This window comes from Meles meles, chromosome 18 (genome assembly GCF_922984935.1).
Source record: "Meles meles chromosome 18, mMelMel3.1 paternal haplotype, whole genome shotgun sequence".
NCBI lineage: Eukaryota > Metazoa > Chordata > Mammalia > Carnivora > Mustelidae > Meles > Meles meles.
In genome coordinates this window covers 8,235,936-8,258,985 of record NC_060083.1, presented here as the reverse complement: position 1 = coordinate 8,258,985, position 23,050 = coordinate 8,235,936, and the positions used below count along the sequence as shown (strand labels likewise).

Here is a 23,050-nt window from a genome sequence, read left to right as displayed (position 1 = left end):
CGGCTGGTACTGCGCTTCAGAGCCCCCCAGGGATGGGGGGAGGACGTTGACGTGGAGCTGATGGCCCACAGTCGGGGACAGAGACCTGGGGAAGCCAGATTTCTCACTCTGTGACCTGCTCTGGCAGAGGCCAGGTGTAGACCTGGCTGTCCGCCCCGGGGTTTCTGGGAGCTCCAGCTACGGGCACCCACGCTGTGTTCCCAGGGGGTAGGAGGGCGGGGGCGGGTCACAGCTCTGGGAGCCGAGCAGGAGTGGCCCCCCAATGGAGGGCTGGGTCTCGGGCATGCCCCCCCCCCTCCCCCGGGCCCCAGCCAGCAGTTGTCTCCACCCACCAAGCCTCAGGACCCGGCTGATCTGTCTGGAGGTTGAGGGAGGTCTTACCCAGAACAGTCAGTTGGTGTCCAGAGTCCGGGGAATTCGTGGAGACCCCTGTGACCCCCCCCCCCCCGTTCTTGTGGTCTGGCCCCAGAGGAGGCGAGTCCCTCACCTTGGGGACTTTTCCAGAGAATGGCAGGACCTTCTCAGATTTCCTGAGCACCAGGCGGAGTCAGGGGCTGTAGAAAAGAATTGGCTTTCAAGGTGGAAAGGGAACGACCCCAGTAAAGCACATGCTTCTCGCAGGCCCTTGGGTTGTCCTTGGTCTCCCGGCTGCCGAGAACACCGTGAGTCTGTGGGAACCTGGGCCAGGGGTGCAGACCCCTCTGCACGCAGAGGCGCCTCCCAGCCCCCTCGCATGCCACCCCTGCCACGGAAGGCCTCCCCGCCCGCCGGGGAGGTCAGAAAGAAACAGCCATGTCATGTGGGAGGTCAACCCTCCACGCTTTGGGGCCGCCCTGCCTGCTCCCCACTCCTGTCCCTGCCACTTGGAGGGACAGTACTCAGAGGAGAGACAAGGTCATGTTCCGGCCCCCCTGCCGGCTTCCTCCAGCTCCCCGGACCTCCCCCGCTGGGGCTGAGGAGTGGGGAAGGGAGGAGGGCCCGGGGAGGAGTCTGTGTCCTGCTCATCCTCTTCTAAGGTCAAAAATAACGTCTCCTTCCCTCGTCGTCTCTTCCTCCCACCCCGAACCTCACAGAGATCCCTGTGGCACCACCAACCACGGCCGCCAGCAGCGTGGAGGAGCCGGAAGGTAAGCGTGTCCCTCTTTGCCAGTGGGGACGGCAGGGTGGGGGGGATCAGAGCTACAGGACTCCCGAGAGCCGCCATTGGGGCGCTGCTGGGTGCGTGTGGTGCCCCCCCAGGCCTTCTCGCCCCGGCATGAGACCCTCAGAGCTGCACCCCTCCCGCTCATCCCCCGAGCGCAGCGAGGCGCCTGTGGTCCCCGTACCGTACCGTACTCCTTCCTGGGGCTGCCGAGAAGGCAGGAAGTGGGGACGGGGATAAAAAAGGCATCTTGAGCACAGGGGTCCATGAACAGGATTGGGGTGGGGGGGCTGGGAACCTAGACACGAAGAGCATCACATCCTCACTGCCCCTCACTTCTGCCCGAAATCAGCATCTTTCGGTGGGCCGCCAGCCCCCAGCGGGGTGGGGGAGGGGGGCAGCCCACGGAAGTCACAGCAAATTTCACCCCACACTCGAGCCGGTGCAGAGATGGTGAAAATCTGCGTGTGTTTGCTGGCGCTTTGCTTCAAAATGATGGAAATGGAATCACCGGGCTGCCGCTAGACCCTGATTTCTAGTCATTAATAAGGAAGCATCTGTGTTAAGTAACCGTATCGTAGAGCTGGGTTTTGGGGGAAATACTCCGATAGGATAGTTCAGTGGGATTCATTTCTTTTGTACTCCCGTGTGTTTTATTTGTGCATTTAGAATTACTGCTGGAAGAAAGGGCCCCTGGGCATCCCCTGGCCTTGAGGTCAATAGCCCGCAGCTAGGAAGGGACAGAGTCCCTGCGGGTTTTTGAGCAGTCTGAAGTCCCCTTTGGTTGAGGTGCGGGGGACCCTTCCAGGAGAAACAGCGGTGGCAAGGCCTGGTGGAGAAGTAGCTTCCCCCAGTACCTGGGAGGCGGGACGAGGGGGCTCTTTCTGTAAAGACGTAATTCAGAGAACCTTCCCGTTCGTCCAGCTCTGGGGTGGTGGGGGGAGGGGCAGTTTGGCCGCTGGAAGACATTTCCCTCCAGCAGATGCCAGCTTCCTCCTTGTGACATGGGTCACAGGAGGACTCACCTGGGCACGGTCCTCCTCGTGGCGGCGTGCGCAGCTGGCCCAAGGCCAAGGTGGGTCCCGCCTCTCTCTCTCTCTCTCTCTCCCCCCCCTTGCTTCTGCAGCTTGACTTGAAAGCGGGCAGCCATCTCGGCTGGGCAGGGAAAAGTCTCCCGCACAACTAACTATTTAGAAACATTTGCAACCTCCTGTGGAGGGGGGAGGTGGGCAGGTGTGATGCTTGTCCCGGTGCCAGTGGCTGTGGCCCGAGCCTTTCTGACCTTCTCCGGGGTGCTTCCAGGTGCCTGGAAGTCGGTGGTGCTCCCTCCGGGGAGCCGAGGCTACTCCCAGGCCTGGAGCGCCGGACTCCGGAGCCGGCCACCACCGCACAGAGCCCGGCTCGCCTGTCTCGGCAGGCCGGGGCGTCCTGGGCAGGAGGCCAGGGGGCCCCCTGGGAAGCGGGGCTGGGAGCTCATACTTCCAAGCCTGTCGATTCTTGCAATGTTTGAATAGGGAAGCCCTCCGTGCCAGGCTGCCTGAGAAAAGCTTGTTTACTTTTGCCTGCGTAATGGAGGAGAATTAATAAACGGAGAATTTGTCCTGAAAGCTGATGGACATAACCTCAGCCTGAACCCATTCCCCTCGAAGGGCCAGCTCACTCAGCGAACGCTGTCCACCTGCTCATGGAGCTGGCTGGGACCCTCTCTGGGGACAGGGAGGTGAGGAACGCCTTGCCCGTGGGAGGTCTGGGCCCCGGGTGGGGGGTAGGGACACGAACCGGGTAGGAGGGTGATTGGGACCACCCACCCCAAACCCACCTGCTTATGGTCGCAGAAACCTCCACCTCCCAGGCCTAAAAGGAAGCCACCTGACTTCACTGGCCCTCCGTCAGCTCCGAGGCGACTGTCAGTCTGCACGTTTGTTTGGTTCAGCAGAAGGAGCGTGGTTTGGAGCTGGGCGCCATCTGGGGTCGATTCTCTACTGGTGTGAGGCCTCGGGCAGTGACAGGCTTTGTCCACAGTCCCTTACAGAGCTCTCTGTGGGCAGGAGCATCCGGGGCAATGGTTGATGGCTGGCTGGGGCGGGCCTGGTTTGTAGCGTCTGCCGAGTTCCCTGGTGTAAACGCTCCACCTGTGGCCAGTGTCCCTCCCTCCCCCCAAGCTGGGGCCCTGCGAGGTGCCTCCTGCCACCTGCTCTGAGGCGAGGCAGGGGCCTGGTCACCCAGCCTTCCGGGGGGGTCCTGGAGAGAACCCCGGGGAGCCCACCAGCTGTAGGAAGGGCCCCACCCGCCGGTGCTCCCAGGCACGGGTGCCGGGCTGGGGGTGCCCTTACACGTGTCCCCTTTGGTAGCCTCTCAGCCCTTCCATTTTTTTTTCATGGAAGAAGGTCAGTCTGTATACACCTGCAACCTGGATTAGCTTGGCACTCTCTCGTTTTTGGCTTTCATTTTGCAAGAGAAGGAATAGGTTCACTACTGATAACACGGACTAGGTGCTGGGGGGCCGGGACAGTGGGGAGGAAAAAGCACTGGCTAAATCCGGAGCCCTGGGGCCCGAGTTCTGCCTGGTCTGGTTTCCTGAGACAGTTGTGTGCCCCCCGCCCACCCCCGGCCCATTATCCACTCGGGATACCTTCCAAGACCCTCAGTGGATGCTTGAAACCGCGGATAATACAGAACCCTGTTCATACTATGTTTTTGCTCATACGTGCCTACCTGTGCAGGGCTTAATGTATAAATCAGGCACAGTGAGAGATGAATAGTAACTCGTAATAAAATAGAACAGTTATAGCAAGAGACTGTAATAAAAGTTACAGGAATGAGGTCTCTCGCTCAATGCATCTTACTGTCCAGTGCTCGCCCGTCTTCTCGTGAGGAAGCGATGGGGACGTGCGCACGTGGGGCAGTGACGAAGGTGAATCGAGCCGAGCTGAGCTCACCTGCTCACGAGGGGGAGGCAGGATTATGGCGGGACTTTCGGGCATGAGGACAGGTGGGGAGGGTCAGCTTGCTGGAGGTCTCTTGAGAGGACCTTGGGAGGGAACAGGTGGTGCTGCCTGGTTGGGGGCGGGGCAGCTGAAGGGACCGCCGGGGGGTCCTCGTCACAGCCTTCCCAGCCGCTGCTGTTAGACCCCCAACTTAGCGGGGAGTTGAAAACCGGAAGTCAGTTGAAGGTCAAGTGCTTGCCTTCATGATAGCTGAGAGGTGGAGACACCCCAGATGTCCATCGTGGCACAAATGGGTAAATCCGGTGTGGCCTGTCCGTACGGGGCACTAGCGTTTGGTCACAAAAACGAATGAGGTACCGATACACGCGAGGTGTGCAGAGTGAGAGAAGCCGCGTAGTGCGTGATTCCATTTATATGAGAGGTCCGGAATGAGCAAAAACCAGACACCAGCCGTAAGATTAGTGGTTGCCGGAGACTGGGAGGTGCGAGGAGTGGCGAGTGATGTGTGATGGATACGGGCTCTCCTTTTTGGAGGTGGCGGGAAGGTTCTGGAACTAGACCAGGGGGATGGGCCATGTTGTGAACGTGCTTAATGCCACTGAATTGCCTCATTGAAAAAGGGTAAAAACAGTAAATTTTAGGTGTATTTTACTGTAATTTAAAAAAAAAAAAAGGTCAAATGCTTAAGGTCAAGGGTCCCAGAGAGATGTGAATGTGGTTGGCTTGGGGAGAGCTGAGTGGAGAGCAGGAGCCATGGGGACAGGGGCCTGGGGCACAAACTGCAATGGGGGACATGCTTGCCCTCCTGTCCCTTTGCTCACTGGGAGAATTTAGAGGCCATGGATATCTTCAAGCGCTTTCTCACATCACCTCCACGCAGGAGTGGCTCAGACGGCCTCTCCGCCTTCCAGGTGTTCAGCAGGGGTCATGTTTCCTCCTGTTACGTAAAAAAAAGTCTGGCCACACAGCCTGTATTCTCTTTCTTCTTTGGGGGGTCATTGGGTTCCCTGGGCCTTCAGTACTCCTGCTGTAGGAGAAAGGGACCCGTGGGTCCACGCAGGGGGTGCTGCTGGCAGGAGCTGGGGTCCCTGACCATGTAGGCAGCTGATGCCACTTGTAAGAACAGGGTCTATTAATGGACTGAAATCCTGGTTTTCAGAGGTGGTATGCAATGGGACATTAGCCCGTCCAGGTTCAGCTGTTTTGGTCATGACCATCGGATAAGTGTGACCCCCAGGAGAGGTTGGACCAGACGCGTGATGAAAGATAAACAGATTCTAGCTCAGCAAAGAAGGGGAAGGAGACGACATTCACGGAACGCTAACTCTGTGCTAGGCACCCTTCTCAGTCATTAGCTGTTAATCATCCGTCCCCCCCAGATGAGGTGGGCACTGTTTTTGGGCCCCATGTTGCCCAGGAGAGACTGAGTCACGGAAGGGTCCAATAGGACCCATAGGCAGCACAGCTGGGATCTCAGGCCAAGTCTGGCCTCGGAGTTAACCTCCCTGTCATTCTGTCTCCAGGGAGCTATGCTGGTTGGCCAGCTTAGGGTAATTTTTAAATATATCTTCCGGACCATGTGGTAGCATTCTACCAAGAGAAAAGACAAACCGGTGCGTCTGTAGGGACCAAAAACCAAGTTAGAGGCAGAAGGGCAGCTGCTTAAAAGCTTCTGTGTTTTCGCAAGTGTCTGTTACAGTGGCTTTTGGGGGTTTGTTTGGGGTGTGGTCCATCAGCATGGGGGGCCGGCATGGCTGAGGCCACAGGTTCCGGGCGTGGAGGGCCATGCAGAGCTCTGTCTTTTTGGTCACAAGGTGGCCTCGAGCACTGTGGGGCAGATGAATCAGCTTATAGAAGAATATTTGTGACATGGACAACCAAAGATTAATATCCTCAATAAATAAAGAGCTCTTACAATTCAACAAGAAGGGGGGAGATTCCATTATAAAATTGGGTTGAGAGAATGAATTAGAAATTTGGAGAATTTATACACATGGCAATAAGCATCTTAAGTATTATACTTACTGGGGTGGGGTTGGGGGGGCAGGGGCCTTTCTCACACACAGGATGATACTTGTATCCTAAAAACATACCAGTAGAGAAACACCCGAAAACTTACAATGGGTAGGAGCATGGCCATGATTATCATGAACACAATTAACATTCAAAGGACAGTAACTTTTCTTACGCATCCATAAGAACAACATAAAAAGTGTCCTAGTGAGTGAAAATGTTAAGGGGATGTCTGACCTTTAGTAAGTGATCAATGAAGACACACATTTGTATAATAGAAACAGAAGCCCAATGAGAACAGTACCAGAAATACCAAATATACAGGAATAAGTGTAGCGTTAAAAGTACAGAATGTAGATTGTTTTAAAATTTATTTATTTATTTATTTATTTATTTACAAAGGCTAAAACTTCTTGAAGGGACACTATGGGAAATCAGAAAAATAAGGGGGGAAGAAAAGGAAGATCTTACCACATTCTGGGAGGGTGGGAGTCAAGACCATAAAGTGCCAATTCTCCCCAAAATAATCTGTAGGGTTAGCATGATTCTTATCGAAATTGTAATGGGACAGGACAGGATTTGTAAGTTCAGCTAGAAAAATAAATAAATATTCATAGGCAGGAATTTTTGAAAAGAAGAGTAATGAAGGGTAACTTGGCCTACCAAATTTTTACAGTATTATAACCAGGATATTTAAATTAGTGTGATAGAGAAATTCCACAAGCTGAGTAGAAGTCCAGAAATAGACTCAAATGTAAATATAAGAACTCAGTAGATGGTAGAGCTGTGATTACTAATCAGTGAAGAAAGGATGACTTAATCAGTAAATGGTGCTGGGAAAACTGACTATTTATTTTAAAATAATTATAAATGATATTTCTACTACAGGCTGTAAGCCAACATAAATCCCAGTGGAGTCAATATTTCTATATTTTTAATGAATCCTTAAAAGTCCTAGAATAAAACATATCAGTGTCAGTGTAATCTTGGGGTGAGGAAAGCTTTCTAAATATGATACAGGAGTCATAAATCATAAGGGGAATGATCCTAAGTTGAAAAAAGTAAAAACCGCAGCCCATCAAAACTCTCTATAAGCAACAGAAAGACAGACTAAAAGCAGAGAAAAATAACTGTGACGTGGATGACCAAAGATTAATATCCTCAATAAATAAAGAGCTCTTACAATTCAACAAGAAGTGGGGGAGATACTATTACAAAATTGGATTGAGAGAATGAATTAGAAATTTGGAGAATTGATACACATGGCAATAAGCATCTTAAGTATTATACCTACCTATTAAGAAATAGCATTAACAATAATACCATTTAAAAACTTACTAAATTGACAACTGTTTGCAAAACAAAAAGTAATTCCCTGTTTTGAAAGCATTGGGGAAATAGGCAGTCACCCACTCTGGTGACGGGAGGTCAGGTTGGTACTGCTTCTATGAAGGGTGATTTAACATCATGTATCATAATATGTCTTTGACCCCACACCTTCGTTTCTAGGAACTTAGCTTAAGGAAATAGTGATGTGTGCCAAGATTTAGCTACAAGGTTCCTTTTTGTGGCATTATTTATAGTAACAAAAGACGGAAACAACCAGATGTCTTTCAGTAGAGTTTTAGTTACTGGGTTATGGGATCTCCATATAATCATGTTGTAGGAGAATATTAAAATATGAAATGGAAAGATATAATATATTGTCCAAGCAGATTACACATGGAGGGTCAACTTTGGTGAACAGTGGGACCAGATGCATGATGAATGATAAGTACATTCTGGAGGGTCAGCTTTGGTGAAAAGCCTGGCTTGTAGAACTTGTTAAGTAAACGATTTCATTGTGCTCACATATTTCTGTAGTTCTTGGTAATGGGGCTAAACCCCCCCTCCACGGGGACATTTGGACATTTTTGGAAGACATTCTCACTGTCAGCACTGGAGGGAAGGTGGTGTTGCTGGCATCTAGTGGGGAGAGATCACCCCAAAGACACAGGGCAGTGCCCCCAACAAAGAATTATCCAGCCCCATATGCTAACATGTACCATCACGGTGATACACTGGCACAGGGTAAAATCCACGCGTTTGCTCCAGAAGTATTAAGGAAAGATGTTGCCGCATTCATAGATCGGCTCATTTGATACTTACTCGGGACATTGAAAGGGGGCAGTTGAGGGTTTAGAAAGCGATGTTTTCTCAAGTCAGCAAAGAAATCTTGTGTTCACGTAGGAAATGTTTGCTAGTCTGTTTTCCATGGAAAATGTGGCCCAATCTAAAATAAAACCCCAAATTCTCAGTGTTCCTATAAACTGCTGTATTTTGGAATTAACGTGACTTAACAAATTGTTACACTTTTTATTGCGGAAAAACCTCAGAGCCCCAGGGAGGACAGAGTGCTGGATACCCGCATCCCTGTCACCTAGCCTTAGCGTCACATTTTGCCCCCTTCGCTTCAATCATTTGTTGTTGTTGTTTTTTTTTGCTGAAACATTTTTATTTATTTTTTTAAAGATTTTATTTATTTATTAGAGAGTGAGAGAGAGCATGAGAGGGGAGAAGGTCAGAGGGAGAAGCAGACTCCCCGTGGAGCTGGGATGCCGATGCGGGACTCGATTCTGGGACTCTGGGATCATGACCTGAGCCGAGGGCAGTCCCCTAACCAACTGAGCCACCCAGGCGCCCTTTGCTGGAACATTTTTTAAAGAAAAGCTTAGGGACGCCTGGGTGGCTCAGTCGGTGAATCGTCTGCTTTTGGCTCAGGTCATGGTCCCAGGGTCCCAGGATCGAGTCCCGCATCGGGCTCCCTGCTCAGCGGGGAGCCTGCTTCCTCCTCCTCCTCGTCTGCCTGCCTCTCCCCACCATCTTGTTCTCTCTCTCTTTCTCTCTCTCAAACAAATACATAAAATCTTAAAAAAAAAAAAAAAGCTTAGACATTACATTTCACTCCTCAGTATTTCAGAATACCATTTCTGACAGCTTAAGGACATGTTCCTAAGTCTTCTCCATAACATGGTTACACCTGACAAAATGAGCCAAAAGTCGCTCATGTCGACTGGTACCCAGTCGGCCTTCAGACTTCCCATGTCCTTTGTAGCTGGGTTTGCCCGAAGGTTTCGTTGTTAACGCACTACGTTCTAACGGGTTTTACAAAGCCTTGTCTTCAGAGCCCCATCTCGTCCCTGGGCATGGGCTGCTTTTGAGGCCATAACGCATGTGGGGTGGCGTGTCTGATGACAAGTGCGATGTGTCCTCCATCCATCACCGTCATTAATCTCGTGGCTTAACGAAGGGGCTGGACCACATCCAGCCTGACTGTGGCCCGCGCTGTGCCTTTGGGGTGGGGGTTGGGAAGTATGAGCTCTGAGCCTGCTTTAGGGGAGTGTCCCTGAGGAGGGGGATCCGCCACAGCAGAGGACATGAGGGAGCGAGGCACCATCATGAATCCTTGCCACACGCCTCCGTGGTGGGAGCGGAGAGGTTCCCCAGTGATGTACCTTGTCCAGCAGGGCCCAGGGTGTGAAGCCTGGTTTCTCAGCCTCGGTGTGGCTCCAGCAGGCCTGGAGAATTCTTAGTTGGGGTGTGGGGGCTCTCCGGTGCATCCAGGGTGTTGCATGCAGCCCTGGCTTCCCCCCTCCAGACAGTTGTGATAATCCAGGGTCCCCCGGGGGACAGAACAGCCCCAGTTGAGAACCACTGGGGTAGATGCAGATTTCCTGACCTCACCCAGTCCCCCCAGAACACTCCCGGAAGGGAGCCCCAAGGCTGAACCCAGGGAATGTGGGGCCCGTGTGCAGGACCTGCTTTGTCCCCCCTGGCTGGGGACTGTGCTGATCCCAGACCGATTCAGTTGGAATGAATGGCATTGCCATCTTCTTTGACCATTGGTGACCCCCAGGAAGGGCAGTTTCAGAGACCCTAGCGTACTGTTTGCATCCCCGGGCCAGGAGACCCGACTCTGGGCAGCCCGACAGAAGCAGACCTCTTTCCTTCCTTCTTGCTCTGTCTGTCTCTCTGTCTGTCTGCTTTCCCCTGCCTTTCCTTCTGTCTCTCTTCTCCTCCCCTCTCCCACACCTTCCTTATTCCCACTCCCGCCCTGGTCCCCTCCCCCTCCCCCTTGACTCTCCCCTGTTGGGGGTCTGCACAAAGGCCTGGGGCAGAGGTCAGGCTGGGGGTGAAGGGGAGGCATGCTACGTCCACCCCCTGCCTGGGGCCTCGGTCACCCCAGGGAGCACAAAGGAAGCCATTTGCATAGCGGGTTTCAGGACCCCATTGTTTCCTCTGCAGGTGGAAAGGGCCACCAGCCTAGAGGAGGATAAAGGGATGAGCGGGGAGGCCAGAGGAACAAGTCGGGGGCGGAATATTTAGCCCTTCCTGGGAGCTCTTCCCACTGGGGACTCCAGGGGATGGCTGATGGGAATGGGACAAGTGACAGGTGTCAGTGAGAGAGGGGATTGGAATCCCTAGGGCCTGCCCCCGTGTCACACAGATGTCCCAGGGTCCTTGTTGGTGAGCAGGCTGCGGGGCTGGACAGAGACAGGCTAGAAGCCTCTGCACAGGGTTCCTGTCAAGGCCCCAGGCTGGGCACCGGTGTGCGGTCCACCGTGGCTGGGCTGTGCCAGGAGGCTGGCGGAGCCCCGAAGCCCATGGTCCGCCCTCTGTCTTGGTCAGGATTGCTGTCCGCCTCGGCCCCAGCAGAACCTCTGCAGCCACGGCCCTGGAGCAAGTAAGGCTCCCCCCGCCCAGGGGTCGGGGTTGGGCAGCACGTGCCGTGGTCCCTTCGAGTTCTTCTATATCTCGCATTTGTCTGCCAGGGCGACCTCGCAGCTGGAGCACCAGGAGTTGACTTTCTCTCTGTTCCAGAGGCTGGAATTCCAAGATCAGGGTGCCCCAGGGGGGTACCACGCAGTCTGTAGTGAGTCATAATGGCAACAACCTTAAACCATGTAGTTTTTTACTTAAGAGCATGGATTATATTTCATGATTCTCTCCCCACCCCGATTAAAGTGTCCCCCCCAAGCTAATTGATAGTTTGACGCTCGGTCTTCTCAACACAAGGAAGCCCAGTGGGCTACCTGATCTATCCGGCCCCTCCCGGCTGGTCAGGAAGCCGACTGAGTCATAGGGCCCGCTGGCCCCTGGGCTTGGGGGGTTGCCTTGGGGGCTTTTCCAGGTCTGTGTTGAAAGGACCGTGGGGGATTTAGACCAGGAAGGGTGTCAGGACCCAGGGGAAGGGAAGGAGAAGGAGAGAATGGACTCGGACATTATCTGCCTACTGACTGGGTGTCCTCCTTACTGTGGACATAGACCTTCAGGGTTGGAGGGAGCAACGTAGCCTTGAGGCGGGGACGCTATGGGCTGCCTCCACCTGCATCCAGGGATGATGCTCAGACTGCCCTCCCAGAAGCACCTTCTGCTGTTCTCTGCTGCTTTGTCCCTCCACCCCTAAAGCTGTGGGTCCCTGCTGTGCCCCAAGGTGTGGCCACAAAGATTGGGGACTTTGTGTCTTGGGCCTCCAGGGCAGAGCATGAATTCACCCCCACTGGACTGCTCAGGATCTCGCTAGGGAAGACGACACCAAGTGTCATTTGCCCTGTTTTATGATCTCTGCTCAGTAGCGAAGGGCTCTGTAGGATTGAGAAAAGGAGAAAGTCGTTTTGTTTGCAGAGATCAGAAATGAACAGGGCTCCAGGCTGGATTGGGCTTCCCACCCATTGCCCTCCCCTGCCCCCTTCCACACCCAGCAGGTGGGACCCACCCTCGGTTTCCTGGCGAAGCATTCCTTCTGCCCCACGAGGCCAACTCCTTCGGCGTCAGGGTTGGGAAGTCATACTGCAGGGTCTGCAGCAGATGGAAAAGGCTCTGACAAGGTGGTCATCTTTTCAGACTCCAGAGTCCAGGACTGTCCTGGCTCTGGACTTCACCCTGCCCTTTTTCCTCTTTGTGCTAAAGGTACTGCTGGAGATGGGGAAGAGGTGGAGTGGCCGCCATTCTCGGGGTTATCGGGCCCCGAGACAGAGATTCTTGTGCAGTTGATTTACTGAGGGGTGTTCTCGGGAAGAATCTGTAAGGGAGCGAGGGAAGGACAGGGCAGCAGAAGAAGCTAGGAAAACATTTGGGTTCGGGAGAACTCTGGCCTCAGCCTGATCCCGCGGAGAGCTGAAGAGCGAATCGCACCACAGTTTTCATGCTTAAAGGTCCAAGGACCGGACAGTTATACCTGCCATGTAGCCCGTCCATAGGCTATGGACTGCCCGCCCCCCTGGAGGGGGGTGTGCAACTTCCCAGCTGTTTGCAAGCAGAGCAGTTTCCATCAGCCAAGGGCACGTCTCAGAGCAGGTACAAGTGGGAGCGTTAGCCGCCAGCACCTGCAAGTGGACGTCGTGCGCTGGCCCCACGAGGCGGCTCTGGGCCGGGTACCAGCCACACCTGCTGTACCTGGTGTGTTATTTGAGGGGAAAACAACGTTTTACTGGGACTTGGGGACCATCTGTGGGTTTCTGTCTTGTCTACGCCAACCTCCCTACGCTGTAAAAAGACCTGGTGGTTATTCTCTGGGGTCCCGTGTCCCCCCTCTGGTATCCAGCCAGTCCGTAAGGACTGTGGGTTAGGGCAGGCAGTGGCCACGACAAGAAGCTCCAGCAGTCCCACGCAGGTGTTTCTGGTTGGGTGGCTCCGTTCTGAGCAGTGAGGCAGGGGCCCAGGCTCCTTCCATCAGGTGGCTCTACCGTCCCCTCCGGGCCTTGGAGTCATCACTGGTTTGGCAGGAGAGAGCTTAGGGCCCCCGTGGGAGACTTGTCCGGGCATCCCTCCCCGCCCCCGCCGTGTCCCGTTGGCCAGAACTCAGTGGTCACATGACCACACCTGGCTGTAAGGGGTGCTGGGTAATGTAGTCTGTAAGCCCAGGCGAGACTTCTCCGGGTGTCACGCCTATCCATGTCCCATTGGCCAGAACTCAGTCACATGACCACACCCGACTGCAGGGGGGGCTTGCCCGGGTATCCCTTCTCCCTGTGTCCCATTAGCGAGACTTCAGTCACGTGGTCACACCTGAACGCAAAGGGTTTTGGGTAATGTAGTTCGTAAGCGCAGGAGGCTCCAGAACCGAGCACACTCTTTCGCCGTAGACCTTTGTTCGCTCTGCTGACCTCAGGGGCCTCCGTGGCCATCTCTGTCATCGTGGTGCCCCAGTTATTGGCACCGGAAAGAGATGGCAAACTGTGAGGCCCTTTTTCTCTGTGTAGGAAGGACGGGGGAGGGGGCGTGCATCCTGCCGGACAGCTGCCCGGATTTGGGGTGTAGCCCCCCACCCCCACCCCGGGAAAGTAAGCAAAAGCGACACCGGGTTCCAAGGCATGACCTCATTGGCAGTGGCTTAACCAGCTGGGCCAACCCGCCAACCAACCAGCCGGCAGACGCTACAGGGCTACAGGCATCCCTCTTCCATGACCTTCCTGGGGAGCCCCAGCTTAGCCTCCCCCTCCCTTGCTCCCCTGAACCACCCTCCAGTGCAGACAGCAGCTCCGGGCTGCGTCCACCATTGGCTCTGGCTGGAGCAGTGTTTCGAGAGCCAACTGGATCCCCATCGGGACAGCTTTGTTTTCCCTGCCGAACACAAAATCCCCTGTTCGCTCAGAGAGCCGACAAGGAGACCCCGTGGGGCCGGCCCTGTGGGAGCAGATTCCGGTGAATGCAGCGCCCCGAATGGCTTCAGCTTATTAAAGGCGAATACACGGGATAACTCTGCCCTCCAAGTGGGAGCCAGAATGGAGGGCACAGAGCTGCTCCAGGGGATTAGCAGCCGCAGACGGACGCCGGCAGGTGCAGCCTTTTCTGCCATTTGGAAGGGTTTATGAAATACGGATCCTGCGCTCTCTAAATCCTTCCCTTGGCCTCTTCTGGGCTGCAGGCTGAAAGTGGGGATTTCTTGTCCAGCCAGGCTCGGTGAGGCTTTTGGAGGACGGCGCACCCCTCCTTTCCCAGCATTCCTTGGGAATTCCAGTCCGAGGATTTGTGCACTCCTCTGCTTATTCATTCCGTCTTCATTCGTTCATTTCCTGCACGCTTCCTGAGGGCCGGGGCGGGGGCCTGTGCCGGGTTTACAGAGGTGCTGGAACCCCGTGGAACTCTCTGAGTTCAGGGGACCGTGCGGGAGAGATGCACAGATGATTCTGAATCAGACCTTTAACCTGGTACAGCAAGTAGAGCCAAGTTGATCACGTGTCAGTAGCCACCCGCAGGGCCCATGGGCCTCCCAAGGTCAGGCTTTCCCGAGAGCCCTCGCTGGGTCTGTTCCTCCTTCATCCAAAGCCACAGGTCCAGAGTGGCTTGTCACCACTGCAGATGACAAGCAGGAGAACCAGTGGCATAGCTAGAAATTCAGGGTCCTCAAGCGAAACCCCTAGAATGTCCATCTACCGTGGCAGAGTTGACATATGAAAACAGCTTAGGAGGCTGTATTTCTCCGGCTCTGAGGCAGATTCAGTCTCCATGTCATTCCCACGTAGAGGTGGGACCCCCGCCATCTGCCCCAGCCGGAGACCCCTCATTGAGCTATGGGCAGCCCGACTCTGTGCAGCAAGGGGACTTCCTTGTTTGTCCTCTCCGGCGGGTTTGCTGGGCTCATCTCTGGTGCAAGGATTTTTGTTCAAGGTTTTGGTGAGCGTGTTACAGTGGGGAGGGGGAACGAAGCGGGTGGTGGGGACCTCGGGCTTACCACAAAGGCTGCCCTCCCAGGGGTGGAGGCATGTGAAACCAATGGGCTCTGAGTAACTGCCCTTGAGCTGGGGGTTGGCGGGGGGACACGGGCTGCTACGGCCGGTTACTACTTACAGGCGCTTGTGGAGGCTGGATACCGAGCTGAATGGTGTCCCACACGTATGCCCCCAGCCCCGGGAGTCAGAGCCTGTTAGTCTTTCTGCACCCGAACTTTCCCAGCAGCCTCTCCTGGGAGGCCTGATGCACTCTGGGCGCCCTCCAGGACTGGGAGATGGAGGGCCAGCCCCAGTTGGAAATCCCATGTCTGGGGAGTTCTTGGATACGGAAGAGGTGGTTGGTTACAGAATGGCAGACTGGTATAAACGATGACCTTGGCCGTCTCGAGAAAGCCTAGACGTGTCCAGGTGGGGAGGGCAGCACAGGGATTGAGGTCCAGGGTGTCTACTGGCCTCTTGGTGACCTCCAGCCTCTAAGCCCTGCCATGGTCAGGGGACAGTGGCTGTGCCTCCACCAGGAACGTGAAGACTTCTAGAACCTTCTATGGGAGTGGGGGGCAGGGAGGGGAGGGGCATTTGCGTCTGTGGTTACGTGGAGCCTGTGGAGAATGCTTTATTTCCCCGAAGCAGACACATACCCTCCTTCTGCATGTGCGGTTTGGTCTCGACAGGGCGGATTTCAGTATTTGCCAGGGTTCCTGCCCGGCTGGAGGACGAGAACCACCCCCCGCCCCAGTACGGTTTGCAGACACCTGAGTCACAGTTCCTTGAAATGACATGTACCTTTTTATTTTCTTTTGGATCATCTTGGATGGAAATCTTTCCCAGACGCCTCACCAGCTTTCCTGCTCCCCGAGCAGCGCTCACCGAACACGGTCCCGCCTTTCAGGTGCCGCGGTGGGTGCCGGGCGGGACGGTGCTGGGATGCTGTCGTCATCCCGAGGCTGTCCAGCTGTGGTAGGACCGCTTGCCTCTGTTCTCAGTGGCCCTCGGACGTGCCACATCTGCTTCTCTTGGTCTCGTCGTTTCCTGCCTCCTCTCCCCCTTCCACTGGCTAGCCCCTCCTCCTTCCCCGCCATGGGTCAGTCTCCAGAGGGCCCCCCCCACCCTTTAGGTCTCTGCATCCTTCCATTCTGTGTCCTGGGGCGGCGCCGAGAGCATCCATTCTCAGTCCATAAGGAAGAATGCTTAAGCTATGAACAAAGACCCGAAGGGATTTGCTTTTGCGATGGCGGTGGGGCTGCTCGGACCTGCTCCTTCCTGGTTCTCCCCCCCGTCCTGTCCCCGAGACAGAGGACACTGTGGTCCTGCAGCATCTCCGCGCTCCGCCTAGATGCCCGTGAAGGAAGGAAGGAGACAGGACTAGTCCCTTTCGCTCTCCCTTCAGACAACCGAGGAGCAGAGAGGTTAAGGAGAGGGACCAGTATGGTGGAACTTCCGAAAGCTGTGGTTTTGGGGTTTGGGGGAAACAGGGAGGCTTGGGACGCTTTCTTCGAAGGTCTTGCGGGCTGATCTGTTGGGTAAGCGGGTGGTGGGCGTGTGCCGGGCTGGTCCGGAGTGGAGAACGGAGGCCACCGGCGGGAGTGAGGGAAACAGGTGAGGCCCAGCTCACGGAAGTCCTGCTTAACGTAACCTCGGAGGCCTGGTGAGGCAGATTTCGGCTCAGCCTGGGAGCAGGGAGGGGCCAGGGAGGGCCGGCCCACCTTCGAGAACCCTTCCAGCACGGAGAAACTGGACTCCCTGGCCTGTGCCCGGTGTATCATTCGGAATAAACCACGGATGGCAAGAACGCGTCCGCTTTGCCAGGGAGCACCGAGGACGGGCTGGTGAGGTCTGGGGTTGATTGTGAGGTCTGCCGTGAGCTCGGCCCGGGAGGCCGTTGGCCCGTGTGCTGCCTGTTTGCTTTTCCTGCCCCAGGCTTGCTCTTTATTTTTTTTTAAAGATTTTATTTATTTGACAGAGGGAGAGATCACAAGTAGGCTGCGAGGCAGGCAGAGAGAGGGGGAAGCAGGCTCCCTCTTGAGCAGAGAGCCCGATGCGGGGCTTGATCCCAGGACTCCGGGATCACGACCCGAGTGGAAGGCAGAGGCTTTAACCCACTGAGCCACCCAGGCGCGCCCCCCCCCCCCCCAGGCTTGCTTTTAATCCCTGTCTCCTCCGGCAGGCCTCATCCCCCCACCACCTCGGGAGATCAGGCCTTACAGTCAGGAGCCCCCAGTTTCATACCCGCTTTCCTCTCTTTTTTTCTTTTTCGCCCTGCCTGGGATCTTGTTTGACACTAAGGGCCAGAAACTCCTCTGCGGTTCCCGGGGGGGGGGGGGTGGGGGCGGCGGCACCTCCTGAGACCCTTGCAGGAAGAGGAGTCTGTCCCTGGGTGCGGCGGTTTCCTGAGTGCCTGAGAAGGGCCGAGGGGCAGCTGGTGTTAGCAAAAGTGACCTGTCTCCGCCAGCCAGGGACCCGGGACACCTGGCGTTCGGGGCCTCAGTCTTCCCGTGTTTGTGATGGAAACGGCAGTACTGACCCTCGTGCTGTCTCCTCAGAGGTTGTTACGCCGCTCAAAGGCTGCAGGTGGAAAGCGCACATGGGTGGAGGGGGCGCTGCCCAGGTGTAGACTCAACTCGGCGCAGGTGTTCAGGCTGGAGGTGGGCTGAGCCCCAGCTGCATCCCGTGGATGGGACAGGATCTGCCGGCAGGGACCAGGGTGACCCCAAGGCTGCGGGGCTGGGGACAGAGGCGGGGCTGGAGCCATCTTTGCGATGGGATGAATCCCGCCAGCGCGGTTCCCACCGGCTGGGGAGGACTGGGGGTGGGCGGCCCGGAGTCCGGAGAAAATTCTGGATGTCCAGGAGCTGGTTCAGCCTGCCGAGCTGTCCTGCCTCCAGTCGGGAGGGCTTTCTGCAGCCCCAAAGGCTCTGGGCAAGAGGCTTTAATCTAATTACATGCTTTATTTCAGCCAATTTGTTTTCCAATCCATCTTGTTCAGCAAGAAGAAAGAGCGCGCTGGGGGCTCACGGCACCCTCTTGTTCCAAGTGGAGAAGCGGGGCTGCTCTCCTGCCTCACGTGGCCAGCGCAGCCCCTGACCTCTCCCGGCCCGGCCCCCTCACCCCCAAAACTGGGCTGGAGGCCGCCCTGCCCCCCATCCCCCGGGGAGGGGCCCGGGCTGGTCTCCCCGCTCACCAGAAGGAGGGAAAGGCTGCTCACTGGTCCCCTTTTCCAGGAGGCCAGTGTCCCTATGTCTTGCACCAGGCTTCCAGGACAGGCTTCCGGGGCAGGTGGAGTAGGGGGTGGGGGTGGGGGAGGGGAGGGTGCTCATTCCCATGGGCTCAGCCCAGCCCACAGTCTTCCCAGCTCCTTCAGGAAGAGCTGCCCTCAGAATCCCAGGCCTCGGTATTTTAAATCTGCAAATATATTCTCACAATAAGGCAGCGAATTTAGAATCCGTGTTACTAAAGTCCAAACCCGATACCAAAGCCCTCGCACCCTCCCCGGAGACGGAAAATTTATGGGCTCCCATTGCACTCCCCAGGCAAGGAGCTGTGACTTGCCAAGGGCCGGCTTTTGTGTCTCCCAGGTTTTCCAGAACCGTCTTTCTCCACTCTCCCTTCAGAGCCCTGCCTCCGGCCTTTGCTTGCCTGCCTTCTGTGTGTCGGGTTCCTGTCTTCCGCCCTTGGAGAGGGGAGCATGGCGGCAGCCGAGCCCCCCTCCCCTTTTACTCAACTCATTCAAGGGCTTACACGTGTCCCGGGCCCCGGGGAGAGAGCAGAGAACGAGGCCATGGCCCCCATCCTCGGGGAGGGAAGCAGAAGATAAACCAGACTGAATGCTTTTCCGAACAGCCAGAGGCCAGTTGGTCCATATTTGAGTGAGAACTGTTAAAAAAAAAAACAAAAAAATTAATGGAGCGTGCCCAGCAATCCAGTAAGTCTGATTCAGAGAGGTGCAGTCATGCACCCAGAGACACACAGCCTGAACCTCCCGGGGCCAGCATTCCCCGTCCCTCCCCCGGGATCCTGCAGCCGTGAAGTTCAAGGGTGTTCTGAGACAGGCCGTTCCTGCTGCATCGCGTCCCGGGGTGGGGTGGAGATGGACGCTCCGAAGAGAGCAGGCAGAGGAGACCCGCAGGAGAGCCCCCCGGGGCTGAAGCTCGAGGATGCCGCTCCTCAGCTACCAGCCGCCGATCCCAGCATAGGCAGCAGGGCCTTCTGATCCTGGGGGGCCCCCCACTCAAGCCCTCTCCAGCCCAGCTCATGCCCCCTTTGTTGTCACGGATGCCCGAGCCTGAACCCGTGATTTCTCGTGGGTGCCACTGAACCGTTGTGAAAGTTGCTGACCGCGTCCCTAGTTTGGGGAGCCTGGATCTGCGGGTTTGGTTGGCTCGGCGGGCTTGGTACCTGGCAGGGGGAAGGCTTTTTGGCTTATTTTATGCTGCGCTGTCTGATGGGTTCACGGAACGTGCTGGGGTGACCCATACCGCGCCAGGCGCTGGGACCAAGGTCCGGGCTCTGCGGGGCAGGGGGCAGTGAGGCTGTTGTGGAGTGTTGGTTGGGCGGCTCTGGGTCCAGAAAGGATGGTGATCGTGGAGGCAGACGAGGCTCTTGTTGGGGGCCCAGACCGCCCCCGCCCCACGCCCACGCCAGCCGCTGCTTGGTTAGGGTCAGTTTCATAGTCTCTGCTGAGGACCAGTGTCCAGCCCCAGCTTTCCTGCTGCTCGCCATTCCCTTATTCAGCTGGGGACCCAGCGAGGGTGCTCTGAGGGCACGTGGGCAGCACCTTGTCCTCCCCGAGGTCCCAGGCGAGAGGTCCTGTCCTCGAGAGGCTGTCTCTGTCTGACCTACCTGGTCTCTGTCACCGCACCATCATTGCTCCCTCCTAAACCCTGTGCGTGGACGGGACGGTTATGGTCATCACCGTGACCCCGTTTTATTGGTGGGGAAACTGAGGGTCAGAGTGGTTAAGAGCCCCAGATCATTGAGCCAGGGCCAGAATTGGGTGTGTGGCTGCAGGGGCGTGTTGGAGAATACTTAAGTTGGAAACATTGGGGTTTGGTATCTGGGAAGAAAGGAGAGTGGGTGCTGGAGAGGCAGTGGCGGATCTGTCGGACCCAAGGCTCATGGTTGAGCCGTCACAGCGGGTGGCTCTGTGGGGGAAGTACGGGAAAGGAGGGCCCTGGCTGGGCTTTGTGCAGTGCACACGCTACTCGCCCCTCCAGGTGCAGCAAGGGGCATCATCTGGGAAGTCCTAGGCGCTTGTGGCCGTCGCTGAGGAAGGGGCAGAAAGGCAGGGCAGGGCTCCCCTTGGAGCATGGGATGGTGGCCGGAGCACTAGCCTCGGCTCTACCCGCTGAGCCCCAGGCCCCCAGCTTGATGCAGAAAGAGGATCGGCACTTAGTTCATGACACTACAAAGCACGCAGGCCCATACTTCCTCACCAGAGTACGTGGCTGCACGCTGAGCAGGAATGAGGCTCGCGGGGCCGAACAACAGGGTAGGTTTCTAAGAGCTTGGGCGCTGCCTCTTTGTAAGGACAGCACAGACTGGAGGTCACGTTAGGTTGGGGCTGGTCAGCCCAGGCGGCCCCATCCCTGTTAGTGGGAGGCTAAAACTCTCCCTCCACCTGCACAACTAGAGACCCTGCACCCCACAGTGCCAAGCAACCTAGGCCAGACTAGAACCTTCTGGTGGCTTTGCATTCCATTTAAAGTAGAATCCAAAACCATACCTGACCCCACAAGGCCAGTCAGACTGAGGAGTCACCTCTCTGCCCCCTTTCTTTGTTCACTCTTTGCAAGGCACCCCAGCCTTCATTCAGTTGCTGGGAGGTGCCGGGCATGATTCTGCCTCAGGGCCTTTGCACAGACTGCCCTCCCTGCTTGGAACCCTCTTCCTTCAGATCTTCTTGCCCCACCCCCTTGGCACTGTGTAGGTTTCCGTGTTGTGTCACCTGCTCAGGGAAGACCCTTGGCCACTCTAGCTAGAACAACACCCTCACTCCCAGCCATCTCATCGGACGTACAACTGGCTGACGACTCACTTTTGGTTTGTCCCTTGGTACTAATGTGTGTGGAATTGCGAGAGGATGGAATTCTGTGCACACAAGCGACACTCACCATCTCTTGGGGAGATAGAGCACTTCCCAGTGGTGGTGGCCCCGTGGATTATAAATACAGGTGTCGCCTTGCTGACGCCAGATACCAGCTTATTACAAGATCCCCCATAAAGAAGCGGTCCCCGTCATCACTGAGGGGAGACTGGCCTCAGAATATTTTTAATGTTTTTTTTTTCTTTTGAATGTAAGAATTATATACACATTTTAGTAAAATGAAAAACAGAGAAACCCAAGCAAGAACATAGAAACTAACCATGGTCCCACCAACCCACATTTCGGTGTATAACATACTCTTCTAGAATAAAATTCAAACCTCTGCCAAGGTTGGCCAGCCCCCAGGCACCCCCCCCCCCCCCGATCTCTGGCTGCCACCCACTCCATTCCCTTCATCTCTCCTGCCTGGCCCTTTGCTGCCCTGTGTGCTTCCTGGAGCTAAGTCCTTGTCCTCCTAGATGTCTCCTCCCTCAGATTGGCCTTCATTAATCCATCCCCATGCCTGTTCACCAGCGCCCTCTGCTCATCGTTTCCCATTTATGAGTGTCCCTCTTGGGCAAGCATGTCACACCCATGTTACTGACGTGTCCCCTCCTGCTGCAAAGCCCCCACGACTGTTCCCGAGCCTCACTGTCTACCCAGTGCTTCCCAGCCCTGGCCACGGGGATCTCGCTTAGCCAACTTTGTAAGGGAGTGAATGGATGATAACTTCACAGACGTCGGGGTGCTGCACCAAGGGGTGAGCATCTTTCTGCGGTTTTGACATGTTGATGCCAGTTGAATTCAGAGAAGAGGAATTCACACCCCTACGTCCTTGTATGCGCGTGTGTTTGCGTTTGGCATTTCACAAGCCACAAGTCCTATATTCCCATCAGTTTAAGCTGCATTTCCTTGAATACTTGAGATTGGCTGTTTTATATCTCCTTGGTCTCCCTCCCCCCACCCCCTTGTGAATTGCCTGTTCTTCTCCTTTGAATTTTGAGTTGCTTGTCTTATTGGTTCGGAAGAGTTCTTTATATATTAAAGACCCCAATCCTTTGCTTCCTGTGTTGCAGACGCTTTTGGCTTTTTTGTAGTCATTTGCTCACAGTTGCAGGCGCTGCATGCCTCTCTCCTCTGACTGCCTCATCTTTTGGGGGGGCCAGCGGTGGTGGTCCTAGGGTTTTCTGCCCCAGAGACCCAAGTCAGAAGGGGGTTATGTTGTAGAGGCGGGTAGGGCTTAGAGGTGTTGGAGTGGATGGGCAAGACCAGCTTGGGCTGAGAGAGATGTCTGGGGACTCAAGAGCTGCCTGGGAGCCGGGCTTTCCCGGAGAGCTGGATGAACCCTGGGTTCAGTGCTTGTGGGTGCGGATTCTGAAAAGGCGGTCTTACCGGGGGAGAGCGTTAGGCCCCCTGCAGCTGCGGAGGGCAGCAAGAGCGGCTTCTCATGCAGTGCCTCCCCCGTCCTCACCACGTCCAATTTAGGAAACCCGTGGATACCCGCTGTGGGCAAATGCAGCTCTGGCCTGAGGGGTTCCAGGCAGCTCCGAGGCTCCCCAGTCCGGTGGAGCTAAAACACACGTTCTCCGGGCAGACCGGCCTCGCCTGCCTTTTGTCACCTGCTGGTGGACAGAGTGGCCCTGTCATCGATATGGATGGAGCCAGCGGGGTGTCCCTCCTCGTCCCACCCCCTTGAGCTCCTCCGCCTGGCTGGGGGAGGGGGCGGTGGGTACCAGGAACCCGGTTCCTCCCTCCTCTGCGCCCAGCGGGTGGGGTCTGCCAGCTCACCCACCCTCCAGGCCTCCGCCTTGGGATGGACCCCAGGGGCTGCTGTCCCTTGCTCATCCCCCCACCGCCCATGGCCCCACCTTCCCAAGCCTGACAGCCCAAAGGCAGAGAGGCAGGGGTGCTGCTCAGAGCGAGACCTTGGCCAGCTCCCCGCCCTGCTCCGAGGGAGGCACCAGATGCAGCGCCCTTGGCTCCAACGGGGGGACACGGGGCCCCGCCTGCCATATGCTCGGAGATGAGCTTCGATCCAGGCCTGCCCAGCAGGACTTTTGGCACCTGGGACAGAGGAGGCAGACCAGAGGGAGGAGCTACCCAAGGTGGTGGGAGAGGAGGGAGCGGCGCTGCCTCTGGGATTGAGCCTGTAGGGCCC

The 23,050-nt window shown here is 56.1% G+C and overlaps 1 protein-coding gene across 3 annotated transcripts in view; it reads left to right on the top strand.

Annotated features, from left to right (window-relative positions):
* Nucleotides 1-23,050, top strand: part of NTN1 (netrin 1) — a 168,773-nt gene that overhangs the window by 122,043 nt on the left and 23,680 nt on the right. For all 3 annotated transcript variants that reach the window (XM_045986152.1, XM_045986151.1, XM_045986150.1), the window contains exon 5: nucleotides 1,074-1,127. In XM_045986152.1, coding sequence (XP_045842108.1) covers nucleotides 1,074-1,127 — 54 coding nt within the window. The remainder of the gene's footprint in view (nucleotides 1-1,073; nucleotides 1,128-23,050) is intronic.